This window comes from Pholis gunnellus, assembly GCF_910591455.1.
Source record: "Pholis gunnellus genome assembly, chromosome: 4".
Classification (NCBI taxonomy): domain Eukaryota; kingdom Metazoa; phylum Chordata; class Actinopteri; order Perciformes; family Pholidae; genus Pholis; species Pholis gunnellus.
The window spans coordinates 14416061-14433675 of NC_136530.1; the positions used below are offsets into that span (position 1 = coordinate 14416061).

The 17615-nt window shown below is 40.9% G+C and overlaps 2 protein-coding genes across 2 annotated transcripts in view; both read right to left on the reverse strand.

Moving 5' to 3' along the window:
• rabgap1l (RAB GTPase activating protein 1-like) overlaps window positions 1-11926 on the reverse strand; it is a 102992-nt gene extending 91066 nt beyond the window's left edge. The window contains exons 1-9 of the mRNA XM_079157987.1: window positions 11841-11926; window positions 7270-7489; window positions 6611-6758; window positions 4574-4784; window positions 4112-4286; window positions 3539-3696; window positions 2717-2827; window positions 991-1057; window positions 249-351 (exon numbers count right to left, since the gene is read on the reverse strand). Coding sequence (XP_079014113.1) covers window positions 249-351; window positions 991-1057; window positions 2717-2827; window positions 3539-3696; window positions 4112-4286; window positions 4574-4784; window positions 6611-6758; window positions 7270-7407 — 1111 coding nt within the window. The 5' untranslated portion in view covers window positions 7408-7489; window positions 11841-11926. The remainder of the gene's footprint in view (window positions 1-248; window positions 352-990; window positions 1058-2716; window positions 2828-3538; window positions 3697-4111; window positions 4287-4573; window positions 4785-6610; window positions 6759-7269; window positions 7490-11840) is intronic.
• A 2331-nt stretch (window positions 11927-14257) lies between these two features.
• On the reverse strand, window positions 14258-15358 carry LOC306694470 (protein FAM163A-like; the record flags this gene model as incomplete). The annotated part of the gene is made up of 2 exons (XM_079157336.1): window positions 14258-14656; window positions 15266-15358. 2 exons carry the CDS (start codon window positions 15356-15358, stop codon window positions 14258-14260), a joined length of 492 nt encoding a protein of 163 aa, XP_079013462.1.
• Between the last annotated feature and the right edge of the window lie 2257 nt (window positions 15359-17615).

Consider the following 17615-nt stretch of genomic DNA (forward strand, 5'->3'; position numbering starts at 1 on the left):
TCAAACAACAAACTGCTGCTATGTGCAATAGAATTATTCACGAATGGACCTGTACATCAGCATTGAAACGTTTTACCAACATGCCTTTGTGCATGGTTGTAAGTTACTTTTTAAGTATTACAGGTTATTTTAAAGTCAAACGGTTGCTAGCTTTGCTCAGTGACACACGACTGCAACTTTAACTCTGGATATAAATTCTATTGCAATCTGTGCGACATAACAATTAGGGGGACAATAACTCTCCTCACCTTTCGGTGTGTCTTCATTCAGCAGCTGGAAGGCCGCCATGTTGGGGTTCCATGTTCCAGTGATCACATAGGCCTTCCCGTCAGAGCTCTTCCCCATCGACGCCTGTGTAGGTATTAATGCATGGATTATGTACTAGGCTTTTGTAAAATGATTCATGTTAAATATCAATACAGGTCGATGTAACATTTTGAACAGGCACCCAATATCAGTTTTCAAACTGGAACAAAGAAAAATGCAGGTTAGAGAAATACTTCACACTTAAAATAACCATTTGATGACCATCAATTACTCGCCACCAATTCATGAAGGAAACTTTGAAGCATGAGACAGCAGTGGCTTTAGTGTTTTTAAGAGTAAGAATGTGGGGAAGATGCATGCGTCTGGGAAATACTTAGCACACAACTGTGTAAATGAGACTTGGATTACACTGCACGAGTTGTGTTAGAGTTTGTAAACAGATGTTTTGATATAGTTTGCTGCTGTAAAGGATTTACTAAATGTATGTCTGTTCCTGGATTCTCCATTCACCGTGGAGGCATGTGTAAAAAAAACAAGGTTTTCTTCAAGAGTTCAAGGTAACACACGCTGAGTAATTCATGTAGAAATGGTCATTTCAAGGATGAAGGATTCCTTTAACTACAGTGGGTGAATATATTATTAACCTGCAGATATATTACTCTGGATATGTTAATTTAAGTGTAAAGGAAGCTGATTAAATTAGCTGTTAGGAGTTCTGCTCACCATGTCCAGTAGATGCATGCCGCTGTTGCAGACTTTCTGTCCTGGACTCAGCAGCATCCCAAAACACCTAGAGGGAAGACACAGGAGGTACAACCACAAATCAATAATCACTAATTCCACTGCAGAGTTACAGTCTGCAGTCAGCAGCAGAGTGAATCTAAGTAGTTCTTGGGAGGGAAAGAAAACTGGAATATGTGAAACAACTCAAGTGACCAAACTACCCTCATTAATATTGTAATAATGCCTTATAACCTTTCAGGTATTAGGCTGACACTCTGAAGGGCTTCAAGCACCAGTATTGCACATTAGTCATAAATATATTATCTTGGCCAAAATTAAAATGATCTGAAAAAAAGCTCAAAAGAATCTAGCCGAGCATATCTAAGCTCCTTCAGGGTGATGAAAGACCCAGCTCTCCCTGCCACTGCTGGCTGCAGAAGAGGGCAACATAGACACACAGGAAGTTCAAAAAACATGAGTCATTTACAAATTACAAAGATATAGAACAGGCCAACTTCTGTTTTTAATACACAACATATCTAATGTCTTGCACTATACTGAAGCAGTAAACCTGGTTTACGTTGTTTCCAGGGCATCATAATCACTAGTTACAGTGAAGTCCCTTCAGATTTGGGTCGGAGGTGCCATCATGTGGTCAGCATTGGAATCTTGCAGAAATGCATTGTACAAGAATACATTTACAGTTGACTCAGCCATAACCCAGGACTCAGGGAGGCTCATACTGAGGTTTAAAGATATGGGTCAAGTGTCTTGCTAAGTGATATTTCAACAGGATTTGTAAGAGTGGATATAAAGACTTCTGTACAGCATCTATTAAACACATAATGCAGAACCACACTGTACCGCATTTTAAAAAAAATGTAACCGAAAATGAATGAAATAAAGTGTTGTCAAACACGGGCCGAGCCCCTCAGAGAGGATCAGTTGTGAACACAAAAGGAGTTTCCATAGAGGCTAAAAATAAAAGGAGAGGGCAGGTGTCTGTCTCCCTCTGATAGCGATAGGAGGTGAGGGAATGGAGAAGAAAGGAGGGGAGTGATAAGGATGACCTAGTTCTTTGGTGCTGCCATGCTGCTAGAGCATGTAAACACATCAACATTTGAAATTGCAGGAAATGATTTAACTACACCAGTATTCCTCTGTTGGGGCGTTATTTTTATTACGCTCTATTTGGGTGGCTTGACTGATTTTACTCTTTCTTATTGCTTTCCCTCTGCAATATTTGACCACTGAGTATATGTGCACTGTCCAACCTGGTTCTTTAATCTGTGAAGTCATTGTTTAATTTACCAGAATGAAGTTTATAACAAGACTATAGATCCGGTATGCTGTGTGAATACCCAGCATGTTTAGAGCAGTGTTTTTGAGCTCTACATCATTAACTCCTTTAGTTAAGCATATTTGTCCCGCTGAGCCAGCTGCCTTATGATCTCTGGTGGTTACAGCACCAATAGAGATGAAGAGGCAAGTCTCTTTCTAAAGTATAGTAAGTTCAGCCAACCATGTACAAAAAACAACCACAAAAAGCAAAGCGCTCGTGGAAGCAAAGATAGATATGGAGATATTTGATGTCTGGTAATTCCTAACTTTTGGAAAGCCAAGTGCAAGATTACCTGGGGAAATCCTAAACTCTACAGTAGATAAGATGAATGGAAGGTTACTAGGAATTGTGTCATGCATCATCTCTTTTCACAGTATTCCTCACCTCTCGATGCCCAGCTCCTTGTTGCACATTTGCTGAACTGAAACCACGACTTTCTTCTGAACGCCCTGTCGCAGCTTGAAGTAGAATTTATCTCTGTCCTTAGGCACTGGACTGTAGAGGGGAAGAACAGGGGCGGGGGGTTAGATTTAGTGTATTATTGTTCTGTGGTGTTCTATAATGCAATTTTAGGTGTATTTTTTAAATGTTTTATACTATTGTTTTCTCCGTCTTAATGTTTGTTTTGTTGCTATATCGTCATTGCCTTAATACGAGTAGCCGAGTTAGAGATAAAATAGGACATACATTTCCTCAAGTCCTCCAAATCTATTATATTTTATAGGTGTCTGCTGTGCATTCAAAACAGAAAATTAACTAAATACTCAATATATATATGATGGCTTGTGAAAATGGAAGGATTGTCTTACTGTGCCGATAAGCTTCACACTCTTCGAGGATGAACAATAACAGTTAGATAAAACAGTATTGCAGCAGCATATTAAAGCTTTCCAACTATCAACTTATCTGTGATACCAACAGCCCTGAGCCGATAAGAAACACACACAGTATGCGTTTATTAGGTGTAATTTACATGTATCGCAGTGCTTTCCTAAAAAAAGGGCATAATGGCACCAGATGATCAAACTATAATGCACCACCATCATTCTTCTTTCATAAAAATGTGTTAAATTGTCATGCAATTTTCACATTTAATGTGATATGCATATTGTGATATGAATATACCTTTTGTAAATGTATAGAAGCATTATACTCAGAGAGACCTACATCATTGAAGTGTATTGTGTCCGTGTGTGGACAAAGTACCTGTAGTTGCCCTTGCCATCATCCTCTTTGATTTCCAACGAGGCCGTGAAGGTGTAGAGGTCACCATCAGGCAGACTGGACAGCGGCGTGTCCCTGATGTCTGCCGGCCGTGAGGAACGCCGAAATGCTGTGGAGAAACTGTACAGGACACGACTGACCTGGATGGAAAAGGGAAAGAAAAACAGAAACGTTGGAAAGACAAGGAAGTAGGAAAGATTAGGAAGACAAAAGAAATCTAAATGGAATAGACTTTCCTTTAAGAAAAAGCTGAAAAGATAAAGTAACATGTTGTGAAAGGGAATTAGTAAATAGAATCAATATATGCAAATACAAATGAACAGAACATGAAAACTAACGGATAGTAACAACGACAAGAGTAAAATAGAACTGGACATCATTGAGAAAACACAATAGAGGACAACAGTGCCCTCTGTTGTTCTGGTTCTGGTTCACAGTGCCATGTTGACAAAGTAACTCACCTTTAAAGCCAACTTGTGTCTAATGTTGTGGGATTGTGAGTGAAAACCATGTCGAGCTACAGTTTGTCATGTGGAATACATGTGTGTGACTCACGGCCTCTTTGATTTGGCAGGAGACGACGTGAATCTGGAAGTCCTCAGAGCTCCGGTAACTCTCAGTGAAGGAGAAACAGTCACTTTCCACCGAACCCTCCTTTCCACGAGCACAGAACAACACCTTGTAGATCGGGAATGAGGCGATTTCTGTACCAGAGGCCTGGTCCACAATCCTGGGGAGAGTCGGTTTATTTGACAGGTGAAAACGGCATTTTGGTCCAGACTTACAATCGATGTAACAGCAGATTAAAGACACCAAATTTCAATAAGGTCAAAAAGTCAAGTAATATCCACTTCATCTGTAACTTCAACAGGCAACCATTCATGATAATCTGTTCTCGGTTGTATTTCGCACTCTGAGTACATGACATACAGTATATTCTACTGTCGTTTTGTCACAGGCCATTGTAATCGATCCAGGTCTCAACATAGACAGTGTCTGTCTGAATGTGTGTCTCACCTGACGGAGCCGTCTGGTCCACAGGGAACGTGCAGGGTGATGGGGATGGGGATGGCGCTTTCGGCCCGTAGGGTGGCCATGGCCCTCTGCGCCTCTGCCTCGTTGCGAGGGGCTTTGACCCAGGTGCAGCCGAGGTAGGACAGCTTGTTGAACTGGACACTGTCCTCCTCCTCCTCCTGCACTGTGGGGCTGGGTGGTGCTGGACATGGTTCTGTGGACAGACGGAGAGATTGTGATATTGTTCATTTTCCTGAAATGGTGAAACATGTTGTGGGGGTGTTCTGTCTGTAGTCTAAGCTAAACCGATTTCAACAACACCGTATGGCATGAATCTGGCATGCTATCAAGGTATCATGAGAAAGAATGTTTTCACATCCTGTGGCCTTACAGCTCTACCACGGACCAGTGTATTTAAGAGAAGAGAGAAACAGACAAGAGAAAACTGCAAAAACTCTACTGGGAAGAAGTAAAGACAAGCAGAAGGTGAAATAGAACTACACAGGAAGTTTGGGGGTCTTCTCTGTAATTACCTTTGACCTGGTACTTTCACACTTTGCAAACAGGAAGCAGAACAATGAGAGCAGCAGCTGAACTTCCAGTGCTGACTGGCTATTATTTGACACAATTGCACTAACCACTTCCTCTTTAACTCAGCAGTAGTAAAACACAAAACACTAGCAACACTGCGAAGAAATAGGAAACTGCAAGTAAATACGTAAATATGTGTAGTCCTTATGTAAAACCTTCCGTCTTGAATTATTTAGTATTCAATTTCTTTACATTTTTTGGGGTTGAACTAAGATTGTACATACAGGTAGAGTTGCTAACTACTGACGTACGTAAGGCACATATGAAAACAATTAAACAGTTTCTCCTGTTTTTTAGATCATATACAGTATGTTTAAAAGATAGTGACATAGTAATATCAAAAAGTTTTGACACACCTTGATTTTGTGTTTGTCGTGCTACAAACTCCATTGTTGACAACATTGCTAAATGCAGTGTAGGTCTGAAGACAGTGTGCTTCCTTCCTCTGTAACACATGGTATCACTTGCACTTTCATTTTACCTAAAAGTAAGGAGCTTCACCGGAAGACTTAATGAAGTGTTTGAAGAGCTGAAGCTGCCGGTCTCTAAAGGAAAGAGTGAGTTTACATCACTCTCCAGACAAGCACAGTGGATGTTACAGGGTACTAGATATCTTGGATTTAAAGCCAGTACCAGGACTGAACAGGAATGCACATGGAACCAAGACTTAAGGATGCTCATAATGCAACCCTAGAGTTTCCCAGAGGGATTGTAGCCTGTACGTTGTAGCCCTGGTAGTGCTATTGCCTTGCACCTGCCACTGAGCTTAAGAGCGCAGTATGTCGTTAACCACTGCGAGTATGTTGTTTTTGCACTAACGTTTGTTAAGCTGTCAGTGCCGACCTGTCCTTGCCTATTTACAGAACAGTCAAGCTAATGTCAGAGAGTTCAGATACTAGCCTTGCTAATCTGATATCGCAATACCATATTTTGGTATGTCAATGCCAGGCAGACTACATGTTTCTGCTTTGTACATCGTTATTTCCACTCACTTGAATTTCAGTGGAAAGAAAATAATAAAAACAAAAGAAAACATTTTTGTTTGCAACATTTTTACATTACGGCCCGAGCGTTTAGTTTTGATTGAACTGATCCATCAAATATTCTATTTGTTGTTATTCATTGTCCCACATGTTTAATGATATAGCTCATTAAAATATGACAATATGCACACTGTCACAGGGACAGTGGTATGATCCGAGTTAACTAATTGATTTAGCAAAAACAATTCAGGAAAGTTTAAGCTGCAGCGTTTGTGTACGGTGCCAAACAGAAAGACTCACAATTCAATCAGCTGCCTTTTGACAGTAATACATTGCTTAAAAAGGAAAGACCATTAATACACTGGGAACAATATCGGTGATGCTTCGGTTTTGATGCCTGTTTAGGTGAATGAAAGAACAGCTGACAAGCTACAATTAGACGCAATGACTATAAATGGACCAACACCTGCAGATTGGGGCTCCAGGACTCGGCTCTCCGGGTCCCCGTGCTTCTCCATCTTTTCCACATTGCTCTTCTCCACCTTCACCTCCTCGTCATCATCCAACACCTCCTCCATAGCTTTCTCCAGCTGATCACTCCCATTCCAAGACATCTGAGGGAGAGAGAGGAAAAGAGAACAGCAATTGTGGGTGAGAGCGAAGGAGAGACAGGGTCCGATAAAACAGGATGAGAATAAAGAAGCAGGAAGACGGATGAAGACAGAGTGGAGCTTCCTGGGCTGAGTCAGCGCTTTGGCAAAAGGATATATTAATATTTGTTTTAACTCCTCCTCCAACGTCTAATATTCTTGACAAATAAAAGTTAATTGCATATGTGTACTTGCATTATTATGCTATTATATTATTATATTAGTGGTCTTAAATATTTATTGCAATTAATTCTAGAACACAATATCATCCAGCTAAAGTATTTGAAGTGACAGGCCTATCCAGGCGGAGGGGGATGGGGGGAAAAAGGGTCTTTTAGCCGTGTTTGACCTTTTTGCAATGAAAGATCTGACCACCAGCCCTCGAGTGGCTTCATGTGTGTTCTTTGGGGGAATGAAAATGACATATTGTAGCGTTCAAGTCGAGTGTAAAAGTGTGTCCGTGTCTGGTTCTCACCTTGAGTCTTGGTTTGCCCTCAGAGCCTTGCGGTGACCCTGCGGCACTAGTCTGGACCAGAACAAACTCCTCACTGGTGACGGTGGCGACGGACTCGGTAGAGCTGCTGACTTTTCCAAGTGAGGAGCGGTCGTCCATGGCTGGCTGGTTTACTCGGGGCCGGCTGGGGAGACCAGGGTTAAAGCTCTCCCCTTCCCTGTCCCGACTGGTCCGCCCAGCTCTGTGGGAAGACAAACATATCGCATTAGAATATACATCCTACTGAGAGAGTTACAAGATTATTTTAGTGATTGGGAGTACAACTTGGGCGGTGGCGCTTCTGTTTTGTCTAGGATCTATTAACACCGGCGAATAAAAGAAGGTTTATTGCATCACAGTCAGTGTTGTCATTGCGATGCGTAATGCCAAACCCGAACACACCCACTCAGTACAGAAAGGACATGCCAGGCACTGGCAACTCCCTGGTTTGTAGGCCATATTGTGTTATTTATTCAAGTTATTTTTTGGCCCCCTGTCATCTTTGAGTTAATGACACCAGCCCAGAAGTGAGCCCAATTTGTAAGCGTTACCACAAATCTGCTGTTCCGCAATTCTTAAAATTGTTTGCGGTGCTTAGGGTGTGATAAGGGCCTTTCACAGTCCAAGTTCACAACAAGTCCAAGCTGGCAGCCACATTTCTGTTTGATCCTATTTCCTCATTCAAGCATTTGTAAACTTTGTAGGCTGAGAAATGTAATATTTAGTATTCTGCCACCAGCAGTTGGCTTCAGTTGAACATGCTGTTGATAGTAGAAACCACTAAATACAAATTTGAAGGCCGGCCCGCACGTTAGCATCGCACCGGTTCGCTCGACAATTAGCCGGCGGGATTTTTACATTGGATTTTGGATAATTGCAGAAAATAAGCTCTGTGGCAAACACAAGTTTATAATACTTCAGACTACATTCTAAGTATCCACTGGGCTGAATATTAAAAGGTCCTATATTGTATAAAGCATTCATTCATTATAAAGCAGGTCTAAGTGCTGTATAAATATTGTGATTCAGAAACTGTACCTTTGGACAAACCGTGAGGATTTCGTTACAGTTGTGACATCACAACTATACATAAAATATGGACCACTTCAAAGTTTCAAACGTAAACATTCTAAATGTGTCTCAGTTTCTGTTACTCTTGTGGACTCCATGTGAAGAAAAGCCCTGACAAAGTCTGTCTGCACATCTGTATCGGCCCGCTGTCTCTACATGTTGGATCTTGCTGCCTCATTCGTTTTGTCAACACGTCTTCAAACACAGCTGGTTGAAACCCGACTCTGAAAAATGAAGCAAGCATAAATAAACAAAACACCCGTAGAATTAAGGACGTGTTTTGTAACAGTTCTGTACTGATCAGCAACAATTAAATGAAGCCTGGCGGACCTATTGTTTTGGTTTTAACACTATTGACCATTTGACCATCGGGAGGATATGCTGCTTTTCTCCATTTCATATAATTATGAAGTGAATATATTTGGGTTTGGACTGTTGGACGGACAGAACAAGACATTTGAAGATGTATCTTTGGACTTTAAGAAATTGTGATGGGCATTTTCTCTCATTTTATGGACAAAGAGAGTCATATTTGAGTTAGGCCGCGTTTATGATGCAAACACACATAGTAGAGACCAAAAGCATGAAGGAGGCATTCTTTCATTCATACACACACACAGTGACAGGATTACACGCATACAAAAGGCATTCATACACACAATCGTACACACCCACATACTTGAGCAAAGCAAAAGGGTCATGTGCTCAAATCACACTTATTCAATTACACAGCAGCATTTTCTTCACTTATGCATTGGCTCTGCCGGATCATCATCACATGTCCCTTCTTCTCAAATCATACTGGATGTGACGCAAGGGTTGAACACACTCCAGCCACACTGAACTGGCTATTAATCATAATTACTTAATGTTGACTGTAAGTACAGATTCTCTCTCCCTCCCCGGCTTCCTCTTTGGCTGTAACGCAAACTGTAAACTCAGGAGCTAGTTTGCACCCAGTCATTACCGGCCTGCTCCTCCAGTACAGTCTTAGCGAGTTGCCTTGCTACATAACCACTGGCTGTATGGAAACTGTGAGTGGCCCGTGGTGAGGACAGGCGGAACAACACCCACAAGGCCAGGGCTAACCGGACACATTACATCTTTGAGGGCGTGTGTGTGTGTTTCTATGGGTCTCGCTGTTTTGTTACAGATGTCAACAGACACGTCTAAATACTGAAAACACAAAATCGCAGCTTTTCCCTTTGACTACCATCATCCGACTCGGCGTCTCTTTTGGTTGTAGATAATCGTGGCTACAGGTCTGACTTGTGCCTCAATCTAACTCCATCTATATACGACCGCTGACCTTCGAGTGAGAAATACAAAGCTAGGAGTGCCCAACCTGCTGACTGCATCTTTTCTACCTCTGAATGATAATGGAAAAGAAGCACAGCGAGCAGCCCCGTCATTGCAGCGTGGTAAACCCTTTCTATTGGAAGCCTTTTTTAGGACAGCATTACTTAAATACCTTTACGTTTGTGCAATCTTTCTGTATTTCCTCACATCACCAGACGTATTAATGTTCCTGGGAACCTTTCTGTGCAAAAGCATCCGTCGCACAGCTTGTTACAAGTAACCTCAGTCAGTCGTAACGTGAACACGATTGAGCCAGGTGACCCCCCCACAAAGAGGAACCGTTCATTCTCCTTTGGAACCGGGACCTAAACCTGCTTTGAGGCTTGTTGGTGAACATAAGAGCGCGTCTGTTTTCAGCGACACCTTACACGCGTCATTGAAATCACTTCCCTTTGAAGTACACTGTTTCTAACTGAAATGCGAGGTTATGACAAGCTGTACTACTGCATACAAGACTATGAATAGACTACATATAGACAATGAAGAAAATCCTAATTAACCAAGGTGAAACGTAAGGTAACCAATTCCTGCTATACTGGATAGTTCTCTGGCTGGCTGTCAAAGGCTACTTCAGAATAAACTAGTTCCTTCATGACAAAGAAACAGCGCTCCATCAAGACACGCAACAAAAGGCCACTCTGGTTGAGTGCCAATGCTAAAGCCTGGCCCGTATCAGACTACCTGTTTATTCCAGTTTGTTCAAACATCCACAATCCACTGCTGTTCAAGAGACTGCTGCCCAAGGGCTGAAAAAGGCAATTGCTTTTTCTTGAACTTAAAGGATTAATTGATTATCAAAATACGTGTGATTAATCAACTTATCGTAGCTCTACATCATTTTAAAATGTTGCTTATATCAACCGAAGCAGCTTGAGCGATTCAAAACAAAGTCCAACTCCCGATTACTTCCCAGCTGCACCTGCAAAAGAGCTCAAAGTGAAATTCAACTTAACAGGCTGAACCTGATTGTGTACAAAGTGAGAAAATATTTTACTAAACCCGAAAAACAATGCGAGACTTTATTGTAACAAAATAATGTAGCTGACCTCAATTGAGTGTCCTTGTTTGGAGTAACTCTCCTCTTATGGGGCTAAATTAACTTCTAACAAACTTCTTATTGTCATTTCAAGGTCCGAATGAAAACACATTGATATTTGTGTTGATATCTCGTGGTCCTGCTTCAGTTATGTCTTGTGGATGTTTAAGTCTCAGCTTCTTCAAGTCACCCAGAGACAAATCCTGGAGAACAAATGCTGGGACAACATGACGGCAGCCGACACATGTTCTACTACACACCTGTCAGCCCTCCAGTCGACTAAACACTCAACTGGAATATGTCAAACAAAAGCCTTATGAGCCCTTTCTGAAGTAAACACAAAGTCTGTGTATAAATGGTTAATTTCCACAAAAAGAGTCACCTAATGACCAATAATAAATTAAAATGTTTATGCTCTTTTTAATCCAGCAGAGGAGACAGTTGTCAGTGTTTGTGTATAGTGACTGTGGGGTCTTTTCTCACTCATTGCTGCAGTACACTGTTGTTGCTGCAGGCCTGGATGGAGCACATCACAGTCTCTCACAGCATCATCAGCAGGCATAACATGGCAGCTTCTCTCTATCAACACGCACGTTTGAGAAGGGCAAACGACAAAAAGGTACTTGACATATTGACAGACTCATCTCACAGCAGCTCGCGTGTGTTAATACAAACAACACAGACATCGACACTCAAGGCAGAATTAGCTGGTGGCAAGCTAACTCATCCGTGCAGTCACCACAGCCATTTCATAACAACATAAATAGAATAGCATTTGACACAAGTAGGTCCGTAGACAAGGAGCTCGCGACCAGAACAGGTGAAAGCAGGCTAAAGAGGAAGTACCTGTGTGTGCCAGTGCTAGACCTGCGAGCTAAAGCTAAGTTTGGCTAACGCTAACCAGCTCGAAGTCCAAAACAGTTGGACCACTATTTGGAGGAGCGAGCTCACTCAGCAACACCCCGCCCGACTCCGGGAGGAAGAAGGACGAGAAAAGAGAAGGAAAACAACGTCTCTATGCTCACTGCGTGTAAACGTGACACTGACACCAACACGTACGTTGAGGAAAAAAGAGCTGTCAACTTACTTGTTGAGAGCGTAGAGGAGCTGCTCACTTGCTAGCTGTCAGAGGAGTTGCAGCGAAGATCGTATATGTTTAAGAAGATGAATCACAAGGGAGTTTAGTGACACACCTTCCGGTTTGGAATGTTAGTGTAATTATACGCATGCGCAGTACTGCTGCAGAGTGTCCGGCTCACACTGGACAATGATTTCCATTTCAGCGCTGCCATGTAGGTGTATGTACATACTGTATGCACACAAACAAAACATTTATGTTTGACTTATGTTCAGTCTCTCCTATATAGGAGAGAGAGAAAGGTACAAATGTTTTATTGAATTAATAATAATTGAATAGGCATACTGTGTGTGTTTGTGTGTGTGTGTGTGTGTAGTCTTGTCAATTATCACACAAATAGGCATTTCAAGCAGTTACAAATCTTTAATTCAAAAGTTAACACTGTCAAATACTACTGTTTCTGTATTCGTCAGGTACAATATCTGTTTTAACCATATTTCTAAAAATCTTTTTTTCTTTTTTTTCAAAGATAACAGGTTAAGTAGGTAATAAAATATATAGATAATACAATGCCTAAATAAATGAATGATGACTATGTATCCTTATTTGTGGTTGTGAACAACAACATGGAGAAACACTGCTTCTATTTCACCGAATCCTAGTCAGAGATTCTAGACATTTCACAAGTTTTCCAAAAATCAAACATTTCAACCTTTAGTGATGAGCTTTCATTTTACCAGTCCTCTGTACATTTATTTGCCCCTTTAAATTAATCCAGAGAAGAAGAAGAAAAAACACAATTCTGGTGTAAAATGGTCTAAAGGAGTTTTAAGATATATAGTGTAATGGCACTGCAGTTGGCATCTACTTAACCTTAAAGAACAAGTAAATGAGAAATAAGTGAGGTAGCTGCTGATCAATGAATTCTAATCATGTTATATGCACTGTTGTTTAATTGAATGATAATACTAGGCCTGTCAGAAAATCTTGCAAAATCACCCAACGTTATCATACCATGCAAGTCCTCAAGGTTTCTTGCATTGCTCATTCAGCCTCACTGATTCTTGTAGTACACATAAATATAAATACAAATATCACAATAAATAGTATAATGTATGACACGCAATGCTGGGTAAGTGTTATGTAGAAAATGAGCATTGTGAAACAGTTTTCAATCACATAAATGTGTATTCTAACTTCCTCACAATATGAAAACAAAAACATGAAAAGAAATAACTTGATTATTTGCATTTCAAAGATTCAACATGAGAGTAGTACGGGAGTATAGGAGGAGTGCGTAGACAAAATAGCACAAACTAGTAAATCACGCTCCCTCAATCAAAATACATCATGTTGAAATTCTAGGGTGCATCTCTTTTTCATCAAGAACACAATGGGATCAGGAGGTGAGCATTCATTGCTTTCTGGTTTATAATTACACATCAAACTTTTTGCATCACTGTCAAAAGAGAAATGCATCAGTTCGTTTCACGATTGCTACTGTTGCGTTCAAGGGCTCAGGCGTCCTTGCTTGTTCACAGGCTTACACCTTAGGGGACAAATTGGGGGTTCAGTGTGGATCTGGCAACCCAAGAGAACTACTGTATCCAGTTTTATATACTTATATCTACATGTGCATCAGATCGTGATGGGTGTGCACCGTGCTTCCAATATTCCTCCAATAAAGAGAAAAACAGCTAGAAGGAGATGCCTGGAGATGAAGAGCTGCAGTAGTTTGCCAGACAGCTTGCATAGACAAAGCTCCAGTCGTCCGCCCTCCTCCACCTTTCCTGTAACTCAAGCATGCTTCTAGAGATGCAGAAAACTGCAGAGGGGATGTTGACTTTTCCTTCATGTAACTGTTTCCAAATGAATTCTAGTCTCCATTCTGCTTATCAAGACAAAATTGCTTCATATTTACTACATACTTTATCATACAATTTTTTTTGTCTTTTTGTCATTAGGAAGATGTGTAGCGGGGGAAAATCATGAATGGTCTAAGATAGCCCTCAGTCATTAAATACACAGTAACAGTCAACAGACAGTTTACAAGTTTACAACCATATCCTTCATGTGGGAGCACAAAGAGACATTTTCTTACAGGAAACCTACAGTTTTATCTACCGTAAATTACAGAATTACTATCTTCGTGAACATCAAAACTTAAAATTCAAGGGTATAAAGTGAGGAGCTATCACAGACTTTAGTCTTCACCAGTTGTCTTGGAAAATCCCCCAAACCCTAAATAAATGTGATAACCTCCACAAACAGCGGGCCTTTATCCAGTAGATCCTCACTGGCAGCTGCAGCAGGTGTCTAAAGTATGTCTGTGGTCGTTTTAGTGGTGGTGGTGGTGTGTGTGTGTAGGTGAAGAGAGGGGTGTGTGTGTGTGTGTGTGTGTGTGGTGTTTTTTTTTTTTAGGGTGGTCACACCTCGGTGCTGATGGCTCGGGTGTTGGTGTAGAAATCGGGAGGCCGGCCTCGCTGGGTCTCCCTCAGCAGGGAGCCTCGGACGGCGGGCAGCGGCATCGCCAGCGCCTGGTTCTCATAGTGTGTGGGCATGTAGGTGATGCGCTCACCACCGTTGCGCATTTCATCAGTGGTACGAATGTAGAAAGGCGAGTCATAGGGTGAGCAGGTGGGGCAGTAACTGCGTTGCCCCCCTGTGGGTTTGGTGGGGTCGGAGGATCCGGGCGGCTCTGGTGGTGACATGGACAGCGGGGTGACGATCGACCCGTCCAGGCCAGAGACACTGCAGGCGTTGCACGCAAAGTGTTGCTGAGAGACGGAACCGCTGTCAGACCCATTCTTCTTACAGCAGTAGTACTGCAGACAGAGTGAAGGGCATTACATTTTCAAGACAGATTTGTAACATAAACTGGCTGCACTTCAGTCTACAAGTCTACAACTTTGAGTTTATTATTATGCGATATCTTATTTTCTCAAAACAAGCTGAGAAATGCAAATAGAATGAGACGCAATGCACTTTATCCAATATAATCAACATGCTCCAAGAATGTTTCTTGATACAAAATTGGTGTCTTGTTTTTGTAAAGACAGTGGCGCCCACTTCTACACTATTCCTAGAAATAGACAAGCTGCACTGAGAAGTGAGAAAGGCAAATGATGTTGTGAAAAAAAGTACGCTTTCAAGGATTATTAAGGTAGGGGGTTTTAGTTTAACAAGCCAAAGCCAATATAAAATTATCTAAACTGTCAAAAGTACTGTGAACTATACTTTCTTACCGAATATTCAAAACACAATTTCCCGAAAATATGGAACAAGTAACATTTCTTGCTGCAAGTATTACATGATTATTTTCATATATTTGATGACGATTTGAAATTTCCCCACAGTCTCCTAAGGTGATGTGATAATACAATGTGGCAGAAGGTTTAACATTGAAGTGTGATTTAAACATGTTTAAAACATACCTGGAGTCTACAGTAACAGAGCACAGCTATGATACACAGAAGTATCACTGTGGCCAGTATTCCCCCGGTTATGACAACAGTTCCAGCTGTCATCCGACCAGCTCTCCATCAAACTCTGACACAGGCACAGGAAGTGACATTAGTAACAAGAGCCTCCCACTGCACCGCAAATGTGAAGTTTAATCAAATCAGGCAAAGGTCACCATCACAGTAAACACAGATGGAATATATTTTCTATGTACGTTACTAGAGCAAACTCAAAATGTCATTCTGTAATTATGCAGGGATAATTAAGTAGAAAACATGACTTAAATGACTTAAATACAAGCATGCACTATGATAGATATGGACTGCCATCATAAAGAGACCGACATGTATATTTTTTACTATTCTAAATTTAATTTACTGTTTATTTACATCCTTTAATACCTTGATAACCAAACTGCAACTGGTTTCTTTTGCAGCAGAAATGACCACATTATGTTAATCTTAGTTTGTCTAAATATACACATACAGGGGACTTTATTATTATTCATTTTTAAAATCAGTATTTAACTTAATGTAACTGAAAACCAGTCAAATAATATTCTAAATTCATATATAAAGCATATTCTGCTTAATAAACACTTAGATTAACAGAACAAAATGTAAATGAAATTGCCCCGTGGCATAAGTTTTATAGAGTAACGCTGGTTGTGTTTATTGTTATTATACTCACGTTCAGCAAAGTTGCTTAACACCTGAAAGCAGAGAAATACAGTAACAGTGGTAGTTAGATTAAATGTCATAGATCGGACAGACAGACAGAAGGACAGACGCACAGACGGACTGACTTACATCAGAAGAGTGTTTGTAAGGTTGTAAGGGTGTAGAGAGGACAAATCAGAGGTCAAAGGTGAGAGGTCACACCGCTGGATTGCCACACTGTATGAACATCTGAGCAATAGGAAGAAATGGAAAACAGTTCAATTGAAGAAGCGTCACACCTTTTTTCTCCACAAGGTGGCACAGAGAGAACAGTCAAATATTTATCACAGACACACAAACATACAGTACGCCTTCTGGCACGAGATAATGTCTTGGGATGACCAGGAAGAAAGAAGAAGGAAGAAAGGAAGTAAGGACACTAGCAAAGAAGTTAATGAGGAGTCATAAACGGAGGAAAGGAGGAAAAGGGGAAGCGTGGTAAGAAAGTCATGATTATAATACATAAATGTACACAGGGCATAAACATGCACCATTGCACCCAAACACAAACTAATGTTGCATTACATACATACAGAGGTTGGACAAAATAAGAGCAACACCTGTTGTGATGCAATGTAAATATGTTGTCCCCTTGCAAATACCAATAACAAATCAATTTATTACTGTGCCACAGCTTCAAAAAAATACCACAGAGTTGAAACAACTTTTCTCTGACACAATCACAAGAAGTGACTTAAACTTGCATTCTTTCTATTAGCGTGCACGGGACGACTCTTCTGGTCGCAAAAATAAGTCATATTGTATCGAAGTCTATGATAAAATGACCCTACTGCTCAGTAAACATGAGTTCATGGTCTCAATCGCTAGCGTCAAGCAAGTCTTCTCCAATACAGCATGACGTTCATTTTGTAAATAATGGTCTCTTTTTAAGTAAACTGGACAAAAAATCATGAGTGTGCCTGTGCGCGTGTCTGTGTGTGTCAGTGAATGTTTGCATGTAGTGTAAAGTCATTTAAGTGCTTAGAAGACTTGAAAAGTGCTACATAAATGCAAGTCCAAGTCCATTTACCATAAATGTGTCCACCTGTAATCATTATATTAATATTCGGTTTCTGTAGGTTTTTCTCGTTCCAGCTCTGCTCAATTTGCTTTTTTCCAGTTTTGCTGCAAATAATCAGTGAAACAAAACTCATAGGTCACATCACTGCTGTCAGACAAAGAGGAAAGACACTGAGAATCATTAATGAAGACATCAAAGTCCCCCAATCCTCAGATGTGCATATTCTTGAGCAATATCACTCTATCTCATCCACAATCAAATACACACAAACACATGCATGCAGCATTACAGTATAGCAGAGCAGTAAAAGTGATTTAGAGGCGAGGGGCTCTGTTGTTGAGGGGTTTTAATCTGCACGCTGAGGCTTGTCTAGGTGAAGTCAAATCTATTACTGCTGATAAAGACATGCCAAATCCATGATTGGGGTGGAGGGCATTTTAATGAAAGGAAAGGAAGAATGACACATGAGTGGAAAAAAGGACTTAGAAAATAAGAATGTATGCATGTAAGGAAGGAGGAAATTAGGAAAGGAAGGAATTAAGTAAGTAGCACTATACGGAGACGTATGTGTATGGATGTTGA